Genomic DNA, 17,144 nt, shown 5'->3' with positions numbered 1-17,144 from the left:
GGCAGTGTTAATAGTAGTATCTGGTAGTGAAAATGAAGCTTCTTTGCAGTGTTTTAATCCGTTTCTAGAGCTAAAGAAGAAACTCAGGTTGTTTTGTGAGTCCGTCAGTGAAGCATCCTGTATGGTCGTTTTGTTGAAGTGAAGAATATCTTCTGTTTTGCTTAATTCATTTGCAGCATCTACTTTTTTAATTAGGAAAGAAAACTTCTGATCCAGCTTATAAAGAAGAGTTTAACAGTTGTTTGCAAGTTGTGTGTTATGGGATTCTCGTTTACATGGCATGACATCCCTTGCTTGTGTGTTGGGGTTTGTTGTATTCTACTGATATTAAGGTCAGATATTCAGTCTTAGGAGAAACACACCCATCTTTTCTGTGTCAATTTATCTAAGCAAATCAGAGACTTTTCCTCAAACTATTTATAGGAATTTCTAAAAGCCTATTTTTGTGTGAGTGTGTGGAATGGCTACATCACAGGGCTTTGTTTAAGGCCATTTAAATGAACACTTTTCACTTCTCATTTGAGGTATAGAGATGTTGTATTTGAATTTATGAACTTAGCAAAAATTGGCTTATTTAACTTGGTGTTCTTTCATTGAAAACAATATATTGATTAGAATCCAGAATTTTGATTCTCTTGCTTACACACTTTTGTGACTCTTGTTTCCGCTTGGGCTGATCTTCTCTACCTGAGAACAGCTGATGAATTCTGAGTGTTTTGGGGTATAGTTACCAAATCTTTCATCTGTGAATATTTTAAAAATCTGTGTTGATTTTTGCTTTTGGATTCCTGTGGTCTGTTGCTGACATTTTTCAGTAGTGTTTCAAAAAATGGCTTTTAAAAAAAATACTTCTTTTGTGTGTTCTGACAAATATGCTGAAATGTGGTATAAAAACATTTTGCTCCTAAGCATTTTATTGGCATAGCAGGGTTTGTGGTTTGTTTTTGTTTGGTTGGGATTTTGTTTGGCGTTTTTGTTTGTTTGTTTGTTGAAGGATCACTTAATTGGAAAGCTATATGACAACTGTCTGAAATTTCAGGCAATATTTTTTATTCATTATTCTGTGCCCAGATCTGTTCCTATGCTCTGTTGTGGGTGACTGGCAGTTCCTAATTTAATTTATCTGTATTCTTTCACAAACGAGAATAAATTTTGGATTTAATATATTCTTTTGTACCATAATATTGAATAAGTGTATCAAAGAACACAGGAGATGAGAAAGATCATTAGATTCTAATGCTCAAGAGAATTTGGAGCATTGTGGGAGAAATCCAAGAAGCGTTTATGGATACTGTCTGCAGAAAACAAAATGAATGACTGTTGCCATCCTTCTTGCCGTATTATTATGAATTCACTCTTGAGGTGCTCTGTGCTACAACAGATATTTTCCTCCATGAATCAGTTATGATCTGATTTGTTTTCAAATTTCAGGTATTTAAAAAGCATAACAGTGGAACATTTACAACAATATTTGTTATGAGAACACTCATTATATTATGTAGGTCGCTATTTAGTGACTTTTACACATCCTGCATCCTTTTTAATATATAGAAATGAATCATGTGAAACTTGACGACTGACTGAGTAGCACTGTTAACTGAAGCATGTACTAACCAAGGGTGAGATTAGTAACTACTCCCTTTTATTTATCTATGGAGGGCTTAAGGATTCCTAAAGCATGAATTTAGCTTGGAGGCTTTTGTTTGCTTGCCCTTTTTTATTTGGTTCTTTTCCATCATGTATCTTTCAAGCAAGAAAACTAGGACATCATTTTAGAAAGAGAGTGTTGTTACTGGATTGAAAAACCCACACATGCCCCCAGCTTTTTATGAGATTCCTCAAGAATTCAAAAAATTGTTTGTAATTATTAGGTGGGTGAAGTAAGGGACTATTTAAGTGAGAGGATTAGAATGTGAATGTGTAGAAGTTAGTAGTACTGGCTGTTTTTCCAATAACATCCTCTCATGTTGTCAGATGAAAATATGACTGGTTTGTTTTTTTTCACTTCCATTGTAGATTCATCTTAAATTTGTGCAACTTGAATTTCATATATGTTCAATCTTTTTCTTACTGCCTTTCTTTTGAAATGCCACTGCTGTAATTTTGTCTTTAATATTTTGATGGTCTTGCTTATTGCATAGTCACAAAGGTTTGCAGACACTCCTGAGATTTTAAGCTAGTAAATACTTAAAAGAGGTTTGATTGTGTTAAGCATTGACCATTTTTTTGTCAATCATTGTAGAGAATGGCAGTTTCTTTTTGTACTTTTGATACCGGCTTTGCCTTTTGAGAAAAGTTTTCTCTGTGCTGTCACGAGCATGCTTAGGTATGGTATGAAAACCATCAATGTATATATTAACCACTATTAAGAGCAAACAATCCAGTTTTAAAATGTCCAAAGGCTGGAATGAAACAGTGACAGAAGAAAACCTGTAGCAGCTCTGTCACAGGCAGAAAAGGTGCAGGGATCAGTGCATGAGGTTAAGTAATCATGCACAGAAAACAGACAAATCAGGTTAGCATCCTTTGACACTGGCTATTTAAAATTAGGAAAATATGGTGCAGACAAGGTAATGCTAACCTCCAGGCAGGTAGCAACATATACAAAAATAAAGCACACCTGGCCAGGGGTAAATACATAGGACATAGGAAGTGGAGGAACAAAGGACTAGTGGAAGTAGATGGCTAAGATGGTAGCAAGAGAAGTAGAGACTCCCTTATCTAAAAAAAAGAAATCTGTAGGGAAGTTAGCAATTTCCCTGTGTCTAGAAGTGAATTTGGGTGAGAATGTCCCATGTGGTAGAGAAGGGTATGGCCACAGCAGCTGTGGAACACTGAAGGGCTGTGTAGCTTTCTGTCAGTGCCTTAATTTGTTACTGAATTTTCTGTTTATTCAGTGATGGTAGTAAAGGGTTGAGCAACTGTATCCACATCAAAATGTTTAATTGTAAAGATAAGGAAATAGGGCAGTAGTTCACATGCTGTGTTCTTTTCTAACACTCTAAGCTTGAAACATGTATCATTTTTTTTCCATTGGAAGCAGTAAGTGTACCTGAACAGGGTGGTCCTGAGGTCATTGCTTCCTCTGGCCAGGTCTGAGACTGCACCCCCCTCCTCCTGGCATTAGACCTAGACAGGCCTAAGAGGCCTTGAGATACTCCCTCACTGTTACCTGATAGGAAGCGTCTCCCATGGGAGCAGAAAGGGAAGAAAGAGGAAGAGAATGACTTTGCAGATGGACTTATAGTGCACAGGATTTATGGGTAGAAATATGCCGTTTCCTGTGCCCACCTTACTGGGTTGGACACTCTGGAGGTGTAGCTTATGTAGCAGCAACAGGAGGCACCCAGCCTGAACTGCCACACACTGTTTTTCCCTTGGCTATTCTTATGTGAAACGCAGATGATATAGGTGTTCAATTTTGCAAAGTAATTTGAGAAACGCTGGAGTTGTCTGTTCGTTTTTTTTTATAGCCATGCTGTTTATGGTGTAAATTGTCTATTAGCTTTTTGAGGAAAGTTTGAAATATCATTAAAATTTTCAGGGAGTCATTTGGAGGAACAGTTAAGTACTTTTTTCATATAATGTGATTGCATATCCTTTGTAGTTTTAGGCATTAAAGAGCTAAGTCCAAATCATTTCATGTCATCAACTTGTTACCTGATCCACATTAGAGGCACCTCAGTGCAGGACTGGAGTAGACAGAGGTTAAAAAACACAGTGATGTGATACTGCACCATAGTGAAACATCTTTGTCTTAGAATGGACTGTTTTAGGAGAACAGCCTTAGCCTGGTGTTAATACTTGGATTAATCACAATTTAGAAGATAAAATTCACATTGGCTGAATCAGAAAAAAATGTGGAAATTTGTGTATGTTCTCCATATCAGGCAGTAGATTAAGGAGAAATAAAACACAGCATTGAGATTGAAGACAGCAGAAATAAAGAATGGAATTGTGAACTAAATGTCATGTGTACAGTAACTTTCCTTAAGGCAACAGTTACCCAGTAGAATGGAAAAATACAAACATCTATTTCAGTAATTTGGGAATTTCTTCCTTGTACTGTAGTGCTGTCTGGAAATTAAGGATCAGGCCTCTCTTGCATTGAGAATTGCATAAAGATCCAGTAAAGTATTCACTGCCAGAAGTGCTTGCAGATTGGGGGAAATGAAAAAACACACAGTGTCTTGAAATTCCATGTGTAAATGCATCAGGTGGAAACATGTTTCTGTAAGAAAAAATTAATCTGATTTAGAAGTTCCTCTTCACAACAGAGACAGAGGAGTCTTTTAAAACTTTATTCAAATAAAGGGAGAGTCCACGGGACAGTTCCTGTGGGGTGTCTCAAATTGCTGGGAGACCCAGCTCCCCTTTTATCCTAAATTCCTGGACATGAATTTCCCTCTCCCTTTCCCTATTGGCTAAGGTACTTAGGATTTACAGTCTTTTCTGAAACGCCTACTACATGTCCCCCTTCACATGCAACCCCCTGCTTCATACATCATATGTTCATTTAAATTAGACTCTTCACTTCTCTGAGTAGAGAAGTTAATATTCAGTAGTCTGTTAAGCCTGCGCTCTGTCCTAAAAGTTCAGAAGTTCAGGCTGTGTTCAGTGTCTGTCATCTTCTGACGAACCCTCTACTGATTTACAGCAAGGTTCAAGATAAGGTACCTAGCAGGGCCCCCTTTGTTGTTTACATACACATAGATAGAGTAATCTGTCTGGTTCCTGCCTTTCTCGTCCAACTTAGACAATTCTGCCTACTCTTAATCCTATCAATCCCTCCTCTTCTTATTTTAATAATTGTCTTTACAAAATTCATTCACCATTAACTTAATCCTTTCCTCTTGGCTTATTTCTGATTTTGATCTTATTTGCAGATACATAATACTTGTCCTTTTTTATAGCCTTTTCTGGGTCACTTGATATGGCTATAACCTGCATCTGCCGAACTGTGTGATGAACAAGCCGTACAAAACACGAGATCATACATGGTATAAAAATTAGAGCTGCTATTGCACAAAGAGAGAAGAATAATACTTGTTTGACCCATGGCCCACCAGGCAACTAAGACAGCATGTCCCATTCTAAACCTTTCCAGGTTTGGACTGATACATGAACTATTTTTCTGATGTTGGTGGCTATATTTATAACTGCAGCATATGTATTGGAGTTTGATATCCCAAACTACCGTCCTGAGCCCAGGTTGTGGGTCCATAGGTTTCTATTATTCTTTGGGACAGCCACTCGTCATTGCCCCACATCTGAGCACCTCCAACTTTGAAAGACCTTTTCTCTCTCTCCAAGTCTTCAAAAATAGGGATCCCCAATTCATTGACCTTCATAAGAGGTAACAAAAAAATCCTGGCTGAATATTCGCTAATGTACAACTACCCCTACTTCCTGTCTTTTTCCTGCAGTTTAGAAGTCCAGTTGTCTGGGGCCTTGGAGGTCTTGACTTGTGTGTGATGAGTCCACCCATGCTCAGCTGTTTTCACTGCTGTTTCTGTGGTTATCAACACTTGGTATGGTCCACACCACTTTGCTACCAATGGTGCTTCCTTCCACTCTTTAATTAAGACCCAATCTCCTGGTTGGATGTTATGAACAGCAAAATCCAGAGGCAGGGTCTGTGCCAGCTGGGTTTCCTGTTGGAGAGATTTCACAAGAGACAGTATCCTAGACACATGATGTTTTAAATACACATCACTGATTTCCATTTCCCCACTGGGCTGAGAGTTTGCAGGATAAGGAAATCCAAACATTAATTCAAAGGGGGATAGCTGTATATCCTCTCTGGGTCTGGCTCGTATCCTAGCCAAAGTTAATGGTAAAAGCCATGTCTATGGCATTTTGGTTTCTAAAACTAGCTTCAAAAGATGTTTCTTGATTTCCCCATTCGTTTTCTCTACCTGGGCTGAACTCTGAGGGTGCCATGGGGTGTGCAAGTTCCATTGTATTCCTAAGGCTGCCATAACCCCTTGAAGAATGCTTCCTGTAAAATGAGTTCCTCTATCCGAGTCAATTGCCTCCACTATTCCATACCCTGGAATTATTTGTTCCAAAAATACTTTAATAACTGATCCAGTGGTCGCTGAGGCAACTGGGAAAGTTTCTGGCCATCCTATTAGTTAGCATACTACTACCAAAAGATATTTAAGCCTTCCCACTCAAGGCATTTCAGTAGAGTCCACCTAACACTGTTGGAATGGATGTACAGTCCAGGTTCGACCTCCCCTGGCCACTTCCCCTGTAACTCGGTTATTAATTTTGGTGCAAATCAGGCAGCCTTCAACAGCTCTTTTGGCTAGCCCAAAAAGACTCAAAGCAGCATACATCTTGAGGAAGACTTCTGCCAGTTCTGTAAAGCCCCAGTGGCTCCCTTTATTGATTTGCTTCAATATTTGTAGAGCCAAAACCTTTGGCACACATTGTTTACCGATTACCCCCTTTCTTTCACACATTGTTGACCAAGTATCCCCTTTCTTCTGCCCCACTATCTTTAATTATTTCGAACTCCTCTGGCAGAAAAGACAGTTCCTCCAGTGGCTGAACCACTAAGAGTAAAGGGAGGGTCTTAGATACTTCTGATAGAAGTGCTGCTTTCCAAGCTTCTTCATCTGCCAATTAATTCCCTATTGTCCCCTCTGAGTGTACTGCCTTATGTCCCTTGTGTGGTGGTTTGGCCCTGGCCTGGAGGCCAGATGCCCACCCAAGCCGCTCTATAACTCCTCCTCTTAAATGAACAGGGGGAGAGGGGAGGAAAAAAATGACCAAAGCTAATAATAAGATAGAAGCAATTTTAATAACAATAATAAGCAAAAGCAATAGACCGCACGGAAGCGAAAAGCAGAGAGATGTTAGCCTCTACTTCCCATCAGCAGGACGATGGTCAGTCTCAGGAAGCAGGGCTCTCTAAGCTTGGTGGTTGCTTGGGAGGATAGACACCATGGAAAAATCCCCCCACTTCCTTCTTTTACTTCATTCTTATATCTGAGCTGATGCCATATGGCATGGAAGGCCTCTCTGACCTGTCTAGGTAAGCTGGCTCAGCCATGTCCCCTCCCAAAATTTTGCCCATCCCTCAGTATACTCTTGGGGCAGGGAAACATTGAAAAGACACAGCCTGGATACTTATTCAGCAGTAGCCAAAACACTGCTATGTTATCAACTGCCACTGCAAAACACAGCACTGGAAAGATTCCATGAGGAGAATTAACTCCAGCTCGGCCAAACTCAATACACCTTGACATGTCTTATTGCCACTGCCTCTGGCAAATTCACCACCTCTAATAGGTAAATAATTAAATCCTCATGCGGTAATGTTTTTCCTCTGCAGGTCAACAATCCTCTTTCCTCCCACAGTTTCCCAAATGCATGAACCACCCCATATGCATATTTTGAATCGGTAAATATGTTTACTGTTTTTCCTTGATGCAATTCACAGGCTCCAATTAATGCATACAATTCTGCAGTCTGTACTGACCATGTGGAGGGAAACTTTCCTCCTTCTTGCAATTCCCTTCCCTTTATTGTAGCATACCCTGTAACTCTTTTTCCTCCTATCACTCTAGAAGATCCATCGATAAACACATTTTCCCCACCTGGCCAAGGCGTATCTCGGAGGCCCTCCCTAACACAGGTTTGAAGGTCTGTTACTTGAATACAGTCATGGATTTCCCCCAAATCCCTCCCCTCAGGACCAGTTAAACAGGAGGCCAGGTTAAACCCCTTCTCCACTTCTTAATTCTAAATTCTCCCGTTCCATTAAACAAGTTTCAATACTGTAACAACCTAGCGCTGGTCATCCATTTAAAAGACCTTTCAGTTAACAATGCCTTCTTTTGATGTGAGACCTTAACACTGAGAGATCCCCCAGCTGTCAGCCTTCGGGCCTCAGTTGCCATTAAAGCTGTAGCTGCACAATTTTGCAGACAGTGAGGCCATCCTCTAGCCACCGGATCCAATAGTTTGGAAAAGTAAGCCACCGGTCTCAGACTCCCACTGTGTTCTTGTATTAGAATTCCTTTAGCATGGCCATTTTTAACATTGACATATAATTCAAATTCTTTCTCCCAGTCTGGAAGAGCTAGGGCCGGAGCTTCAGTTAGCCTGCTTTTTAACCTTTTAAAGCCCTGCCTCCCTTCTGATGTCCACAATATAACCTCGGGGTTATCTTGTGTCAAAAAGGCGTACAGGGATCTGGCTAGAATTGAAAAATCCTTAGTCCAGTTCCTGCAATACCATACCAGCCGTGAAAACTGTTGCAATTATTTTTTTTTTCCTTAGGTAATGGTATTTCTAAAACTCCTCAGGCTCTTTCTGGATGCAAACCTTCAGCCAGGATATGTCCCAGATATTTAACCTTCCTTTCCACCATTTGTGCTTTTTTTCTCTGATACTCTAAGTCCCTTTTTTTTTTTTTTTGCAAGAAAATTAAGCAATTCCACCTTGGCTTCTTCTACCACCTCCTCCCATTCCTGTATGGTAGCAAATCATCCCCATACTGCATTAACCTGATCCCTGGAGATGAAGTGAATTCTCCCAGTATCCCTTGAAAAGCTTTCACACAGTCTCAGAATTGTTTTGGTTGGAAAGTGCCTCTAAGATCCAACCATCAGCTCAAGACCACCAGGAGCCCACCTAGCCAATTCATTCAAGAACAACCACAGACAACTCCAGACAGGTCTTAATAACCTTCCCTGGCTCAAGGGCTTCATGTAACATTAACCTACAGCAGAAGTGCTTACTACCTGTCCATGAAACCTCAGCAAAGCCACCTCAGACAGCTTTCTAGGCTGGAGCAGGTATTGTCTTCCACCACGAAGTGCCTGGAGCAGCTCTAAGGCAAACAGAAAGTCCAGGAATGTCCTCAGCAAGAAAACTTGTACACACTAAAAGGTTTCAGATCACACCAGCTGTTGCTTCACTGTTTTTCCTTTTCCCTCCTGCTCCCATTCAAAGGCGAACTGCTGTTTGCTCCCCTCTGGCAGGCATGCCCAGAAGGCATGCTTTAAATCAAGTACTGAATAATAATGGTGTGAGGAGGGAATTTGGTTTACAGTGGTATAATATGGGGCCATGACATGCCTTGGCATAAAAATCTCGTTTATTCTTAAATCTTGTACCCTCCTATAGGTCTCTTAAAGCTATTTGTTATTAGCTCTATCAATTAAAGTTTCCTTCTCCAGCCTAGCTAGAGCCAGAGTCCTAGCTGGGAGACTGTTAAATTCCTCTAGTCCCTTTCAGTGTAACACCATGTCATTCCAACTGCTTCCTTCATTCTCTTTCCTTGTCACCAAACACATCACCAGCATTCTCTTTTCGTATGTTCCCCCTCCACCTTTCTTACAGTAAGTTCAACCAACATTTCACATGAACTCTGCCTCTCAAACTTTCACAAACACTTTACCCTAGCTGTTTCCAGTGTTCTAAAATACAGCCTAAGGGGCACTTTTTCAAGATTTCTCCTCGAGATTGACCTGCCCCATTTGAATCAAATCCAATCATTAACCAGTTTGGCAGAAAATAAACCGCCTTGTGTTCCAGCTTAATCTCAGATATCAGAGGGGCTGGGCTTAGATTCTGAGTGATGTCCAATTCCATATAGTTATAACTTTAACTTCAACATTAAATTAATATGCTCAGACAATAATCATTTTCCAATAAACAAAATGCAAGATATCAAAGATCCAGATTGTCAGAACCAAAAGGGGTCTCCAACCCCTGAACCAAAAGAATGCCTTTCTTCATAGAACTTAAGCAAAACTCTATTTTTCCATATCAATTTACATTTCATACAAAATTAAATTTTGATATTCCTTTAGATTCTCCAATTTATCAACTTCATCAGAATTTCATTTCATATCCTTTCTGGGGAGATATAACTTAATGCTACTTTCTCTGCTGCCTTATTGCAAAAACAAATTCCAGCAGAGCCTATGTATTTCCTCAGCTAGGATTGTAAATCCTCATTACAACTCTAGCAGCACTATCTATGCATATATGCTAATTTTCCCAAATTCTTCTCAACACCCGACTGACAGCAGCTTCAGTTTTTAGCTCTCTTCCCCTGCAAGGGGAGAAGCTGCAGCCCCTGTTCCACCAAAACTACTGAACAAGTCTAAACACTTCACACTTTTCAGGCTAAAGTGCCTGAGCAAAGACCTTTGCCTAATTACCTGCGTAGTTTACACCCCCTTCTTCACAAGACAGCTCTTACCCTCGTGTTAAGAACTGTCGCATTTAGCACACGACTAACACTGTTGTTGCTACCGCTAATTAGCCCCCCCACAAATACTTGCATCCCTGATCCTGTAGGGTGTTCCCCACTCAACCTTATGTCCTGGATGGTAAGACAATTACAAACACAGATCCTCCAACCCTGCTCCCGCTTGTGTTTCCCTGTGCCCTCAGGCAAGCTCCGCACTCCCTGCTCCCTGCCACCAGCAAAGAGAGCTGCAGGCCCCAGCTCCTGCAAACCATTATTTCCTTAATTACCTCTGGAGGAATATGCAGACTATCCCAAGATCTCAACATCCTCCCCTAGGAACTTTTCGGGTATATCCAGGGTCATCACCCCAGCCTTTCTTGTGCCATCCCTGGGCATCCTTTCCATTTGTATCACCCCGAAGTTCCCATAGTACTCACTGGTGAGATTTCCTGAGGTCCTTTCTCTCTGGACCTCTTAACAGACCCCCTTGGTCTGTTCTACGGCCGCCCTGCAGATTCCTCTGGTCCTTTACTCGTCTGTCTCCTGAACGGTCTCAGGTCTCCAATCAATTTTTCAGTGCCGGCAGCCACTGAAGGGAATTGATCACCGAATTTTGGTGAGGCGCACCATCAATCCTGTTCTCTGACTGCTGGCCCTGAAAGGTGTGGAAGATTCCCGGATGAAGCCCTCAGTTGTAAGGAAAAAGTAATCTGATTTAGAAGTTCCTCTTCACAACGGAGTCAGAGGAGTCTTTTAAAACTCTATTCAAATAAAGGGAGAGTCCATGGGACAGTTCCATATGGGGTCTCTCAAAATTGCTGGGAGACCCAGCTCCCCTTTTATCCTAAATTCCCAGATGTGAAATTCCCTCTCCCTTTCCCCATTGGGTAAGGTACTCAGAATTTACAGTCTTTCCTGAAATGCCTACTACATGTCCCCCTTCACATGCAACCCCCCTGCTTCATACATCGTATGTTCATTGAAATTAGACTCTTCACTTCTCTGGGTGGAGAAGTTAATATTCAGTAGTCTGTTAAGCCTGCACTCTGACCTAAAAGTTCAGAAGTTCAGGTTGTGTTCAACGTCTGTCATCTTCTGACAAACCCCCTACTGATTTACAGCAAGGTTCAAGATAAGGTACCTAGCAGGGCCCCCTTTGTTGTTTACATACACATAGATAAACTGTCTGGCTCCTCCCTTTCTCTTCCAACTCCCTCTTAGATAATTCTGCCTTTGTAAAGACACTGCCTACTCTTAATTCCATCATTTCTAGTAGTACATTAAGTGTTATAAATGTGCAGATATTAGAGTACATGAGTTTTCTTGAGGCAGAAGCAGTGATGATATTTTCTTAATGAGTCAATTTGTGAATGTGCAGGGAGTATGTTGATTACTTATCTCCTGCATCTTCTAGACAAAGTGAATGCTCAAATCTTTGTCCTAATCTGAACAATAAATTTAATGTACCATTTTTCTTGACATTTGATTAGATTTTAAAAATATTTATAGACAGTAAATTCAGAATACTCCGAATAATATGTCAATCCTTTCTCTTTTTACAGAGGGAAACTAAAGGTCAGTTTCTCATAGATCACATCTGCAACTATTACAGCTTGCTGGAGAAAGACTATTTTGGCATTCGCTATGTTGACCCTGAGAAGCAAAGGGTATGTATATATGAACTGTGACTGCATTTGCTTTTCAGGAATACTACATTGATTTAAATTTTTGGGGGGTACTTCAGTAAGCAGGCAAGTTCTAATGCGAAGTTATGTATCTCTGAGGGTTTATGCTCTGGCCATAATCTATAGATGTTACTGAAGCATTATTAAATTATTTTCCCCCTCAGTTCAGATATATAGTTTCGGATAAATTGATACATACTGATTTGTGTAGTTCTCCTGGGTACTGAAGACAGACATGATCTGTAGGTGTGATGAATGTAGTGCAGAGTAGCTCCAGAGTCTGGCACCACACTGTCATTTTGGATTTGTCTTTTCTGTAGAATATGCTTCTTGGGAGATGTAGACAGAAATTCTATCAGCAACAGCAAAATATCCAGTCGGTCTGTTCTAGTTTTCACAGAGTGAGTAGACTTAGATATCTGTACTACACAAAGTAAGCATGATTTGTCAGATTGTGGGGATTTCTTCAGATTAGTTCTCTCCCTACAAGCATCTTTACATTTGTGCAGTAAAATTTACAAGCCTGAACTCTATGCATTTGAGTGAATAGTGGTTAGTCATTTCTCCTGGCAGAAGGTGGTTCTGCAGGTTGTATTCTGTAGGTTATTTGCTACTGCTTCTCTCTGGTTTCAGATGATTGTTAATGGTTTGAGGGTAGGGGAGGATGGCTAACCCAGGAAGCAAAGTTTTCAAACAGTGAAATTCAGAACTGCTCCTTCACTGTGTAGTCTTGCTAGTCTCAAATTAAGACCTCGATTTGTATATGGGGTGTCTTGGTCTGGAGGGACAGAGAGACATGGTTCTTTTTGAACCAGTGTTGTGAAATTAAATGAGGCCAAATATCAAAAGTGAGGCTATTTATTAACAGAATAAAGTGGATGGAACTGTAGAAGGGGGGGGGGGGGGGAGTTAGAGAGTGAAAGTGGAGAAATAGACAGAGTAGGAAAGGAATTATATTACCACCCCCTCCCCCCCACTCCAAGACAATTCAGGTCCAAGGAAGGGTGCTACCCTCGGCTTGGAAGAGATGTCGTGCTTGTTGGCTGTGCTGACCTCCACTGGAGGTGGGGAGGGAGAGATCCCAAAGTCCAAGTCTTTCTCTGAGCAGCCTCCAACATGTGGTGTCTTCAGTAAAGATGTCTTTTCTCCAGGAGTTCTTTTCTTCTTACAGCAGGCAAAACTTAGGGCATGACTTTGCTGGTGGTGGTGGTGGAGAGAGGGTTCCTGGACTGCTTTCAGGCTGGCTCTTCATGGTGATGGTTTTTCTCTCATTTTTTCTCTCTGGGCTGCTAAGGCTCAGTGTCTTTTATTCAGTTAATTGCAGCTCCCCCTGGCCCACACCCTGGTGACATTAATGCATATGTGACTGCCAGGTGTGCTGTCAGTAGGCAGACCTGACCCATCAGGCAGATTGTTCACAACAATCTTATCTTTTGTTGGACGTTCCAGAGGGTCTTTTCACTATCCCCTTCCTGGACAGCTGTTGTCTGGGTGAGAAGCAAGTGATTTTATCTTTGTTGATTCACGTCAAAAGAGACAAGATTTAGTCTCTTACAATGGGGAAGAGGTTATCAGTTTGAAACTGCTATATTTCATGTGGAGAAAAACATTTTGCCCATTATCTCTCTCTCTACACCCTAATTAATTTTTGCAGAAGTCACTGGAATTGGGGAATCACCCTTTACTCAGATTTATGGGATTCCCATAGCTTTGCAAAGCTGCAGCAGCTTGTTTCCATCGCCCCCTCATTTTAAAAATAAAATAATTACCAGAACAATTGGAAGTAAAGAATTTTAAGAGAGATCTCTATAATTTTCAGGAAGGTATTTATATTGAATGACAGAAAGTAGGCACCATCCTTGGAAATTTCTTTCAAAGAATATGTAGTAAAAGCTGAAATGATAAAGTCTATAATTTTTTATGAAGACTTACTATTGATTCTGATGCAGGTGGCATACAATTCTTTTCTTTGTTTTCTTGGTAATGTTGAATGTCTCTGTTGTAGTTTCTATTCTGTGGTATAGTCACTGTCTTTGCACAGGAAGGGCTATATCCGTGTTTCCAAATGAAACTGCCAAAATCATGTATTTAGTTCTGGTTTTTAGTGAATTATTCTTGATTGGCTCTTTGAATAGTTCAGCTGTTTGTCAGAATATTATTATATAGTGTACACACACACATATAGAAATATTATGCGTAATTGCTGCTGCTGGCGTTTAGTATGTGTGTAATTTTGTGCAAAGGTTACAGAGCTGACCAAAAGCTAATTTGCAGTTCTTTTGTTTTGTATCTATTGAGGTAGCCCAAGCACTCACAAACACCAGCTTTAATTAATTCTGAATGTCTCCTTTTAGGGTTTTCTACCAAAATATAGCATTTTGACTTATGAGTGTTGAAACACTTGACTGAGTTTGAGAATTTAAAACATGAACTGTTTCAATATTTCAGAATTTTCAAGTGAAGTGTTTCAGTATTTGTTTAGAACATTCAGAACTGAAGACTGTGGAAAAAAAGTGTAGGAAAAATAGGGTGGGAAACAGATGTTGTTTTTATAGGTTATTTTTCAAGTAACTTATAATATATACTCCTTCTTCCTCCTAGACTCTCTTTTAATTTTTCCATCTGTGTCAGTAAACATATGTGGATATTTTAGACATACTGAAACTTTATAAAATTTTCTGTGTTTTTTAATTGTCTATCCCAGACCAAAAAGAAAACTGGGAGGTACTCTTACCAGAAGGCAGCCAGGTAGCTTTTTTGATATCTTTGGATATAATGCAGACTATCAATGCCAATGACCTCAAAGGGAACTAGTAGTTAAAAATTCTAGGCTCTACTCCATGTGTGCTGTTATATCTTCTAGCATCATATTTAGATGTTCCTTTGGGAAAACTGTGCCTTAGGTTCGGTTCAAAAAATCGAGATTGTACTAAAAATATGCAGTAAATTGCAGTATGCCATTTTATGTCTAGTGGGACTACTCTGGGAAAAAAATGAGTTCCTAGTGTTCACATATTAACTGTTGATGTATTCACATGGATTTCTGAGAAAACTAGGTATGCACATCATGTTGCCTTTCTGCCTAACTCTCAACTGTAGCAACTTACAAAGCCAGTTTTGGTCAAATAAGGCTGGAGTATAGGTCTCAAACACTATGTTCCTCTAAGGTTTCATAAAGATAAGCTACCATGTCAGAGGGTAAAAGCCTATTGTAGTGTTCTCACTGAGGAAAATGCTGTAGGGCAAACCTGTTTCATAGGGAGTCTTGATAGAGCTGAGAGACATTGTAAGAGCTGAAAAAGCATCATTTGGAGCATAAGTTTTTTAGAAATAAGTAGTTTCAAATGGGAGATATACTTGCAGGAGGTGTTACTGATTCTCCAACTCAAGGAACTACCTATAGGTACGTTTTCATGTGCTAACTATTAATATTGAGCAAATAATCTTGAGGAAGTGCAGCATGGTTAATTCTGTGCCAAGTACTGTGGGTGGACAGAGCACCTTTCTTGTGTTTTGGGCGCTGGTAAGAGGTGGGAATAGCATGATATAATCAGCTACTGTTCAGCATCTCTTCCTAGGGAGAATCCCTTGTTGAGAGAGGCCACTGTTACTGAGGGCAATGGAGGATTAAGTGGAAGGAAGAGAGTAGTGTGGTGAAATTTATTCTTTAAGTCCCTTCAGGAGATCACCTGAGATGTGATTTAAACTTGAATGTACCTGTTTCTCTTTTTTTGAGCTCAATTCAAGCACATGATTCAAGCATGTGATAGTGATTAAATTTTTGTATGTGAAAGCATGGGGTGGTAGTTAGGCAGAAATACGATGGAGCTACCCCTTGAGTAGTTTGGAAGTGTTATTAAAAGGCTCTGTGGACCCTGAAGCAACTGTGAAGCCTCACCAGTCACTATAGAAATGGTTGAGATCATGATCACCCTGGAGCATTAAGATGCTTTGCAATTTGCCTGTGCTGCAGGGCTGTCTGGGAGCAGCACAGCAGTGCAGTGGTTTTAGCTCTGCACATGTATGCCTGGCAGTATGAAAACAAACCAGGAAGAAGCTGTTGATGAGGCCTTCTATGGGCACCTTGAAGTAGCGTCAAGGTCAAGTGCTCTGGAGCTCATGGGTGACTTCAACCACTCGGTTATTAGTTAGAAAGATCACACAGCCAAGCACAAATAGTCCAAAAGGTTCCTGTGGTGCATTGATGACAACTTTCTCCTGCAAGTAGTTGAAGAACCAACAAGGAGAAGTGCAATGCTGGACCTGGTATTAACAAACAAAGAAGGACTGCTTGTGGATGTTAAGGTTGGGGGTAATCTTGGTTGTAGTGACCATGACATGTTAGAGTTTAATATCAACAGACAAAGAAGCAGGGTGATAAGCAAAATTTCAACCCTGGACTTTAAGACCCCCTTCAAGGCTCTACTTAGAAATATCCAGTGGACTAGGGCTCTAGATGGAAGGGGGGGCCAAGAGAGCTGATCAATATTCAGACGTTACCTCCTCCAAACTCAAGAGAAATGTGTTCCCTTGAAAAAAAAAAATCAAGTAAGGCAGGCAGAAGACCTGCATGGATAAGCAAGGGACTCTTAGTAAAGGTCAAAAACAAAAAGAAGTTTATAATATGTGGAAAAAAGAACCAGTGAGTTGGAAGGATTATAGAGATATAACCAGAGAATGTAGAGATGCCACAAGGAAGGCCAAGACCCTCTTGGAACTGAATCTCACCAGAGGGGTGTAAGAGAACAAGAAGATTTTTTTTCAAATACATCAATGATAAAAAGAAGAGCAGGCAAAAGTTAGGCCCACTGCTGGATGATATAGGAGATATGGTAACTGATGATGCAGAAATGGCAGAGCTGCTGAATGCCTTCTTTGCTTCAGTCTTTCCTCCTAAGACCAGCCCTCAGGAACCTCAGTCCCTGGAACCAACCAAGAGAGCAGAACTGGAGAGTTGTGGACATTCCGCTGGTCAGTCAGGACCGGGTTAGAGATCTCTTATACCAACTGAAGACACACAAATCCATGGGCCCTGGAGAACAGGAGAGGTGCCTGACGACTGGAAGAAAGTAAATATCACTTCAGTCTTCAAAAAAGCAAGAAGGAGGACCCAGGTAACTACAGACCAGAGGCCTCACCTCTATCCCTGGAAAGATGATGGAGCAGCTCATCCTGGAGGTCATATCTAACCACATGGAAGACCACAAGGTTGTCAGGAGTAGCCAACATGGATTTACCAA

General features: G+C 40.6%; 1 protein-coding gene across 1 annotated transcript in view; it reads left to right on the top strand.

The window, feature by feature from the left end:
* Window positions 1-17,144, top strand: part of FRMD3 (FERM domain containing 3) — a 142,416-nt gene that overhangs the window by 55,878 nt on the left and 69,394 nt on the right. The window contains exon 2 of the mRNA XM_054397696.1: window positions 11,782-11,886. Coding sequence (XP_054253671.1) covers window positions 11,782-11,886 — 105 coding nt within the window. The remainder of the gene's footprint in view (window positions 1-11,781; window positions 11,887-17,144) is intronic.

The sequence above is a fragment of the Indicator indicator genome, chromosome Z, assembly GCF_027791375.1.
Source record: "Indicator indicator isolate 239-I01 chromosome Z, UM_Iind_1.1, whole genome shotgun sequence".
Classification (NCBI taxonomy): domain Eukaryota; kingdom Metazoa; phylum Chordata; class Aves; order Piciformes; family Indicatoridae; genus Indicator; species Indicator indicator.
The sequence above is the reverse complement of the archived record's forward strand: the minus strand, read 5'-3'. Positions and strand labels throughout refer to the sequence as shown.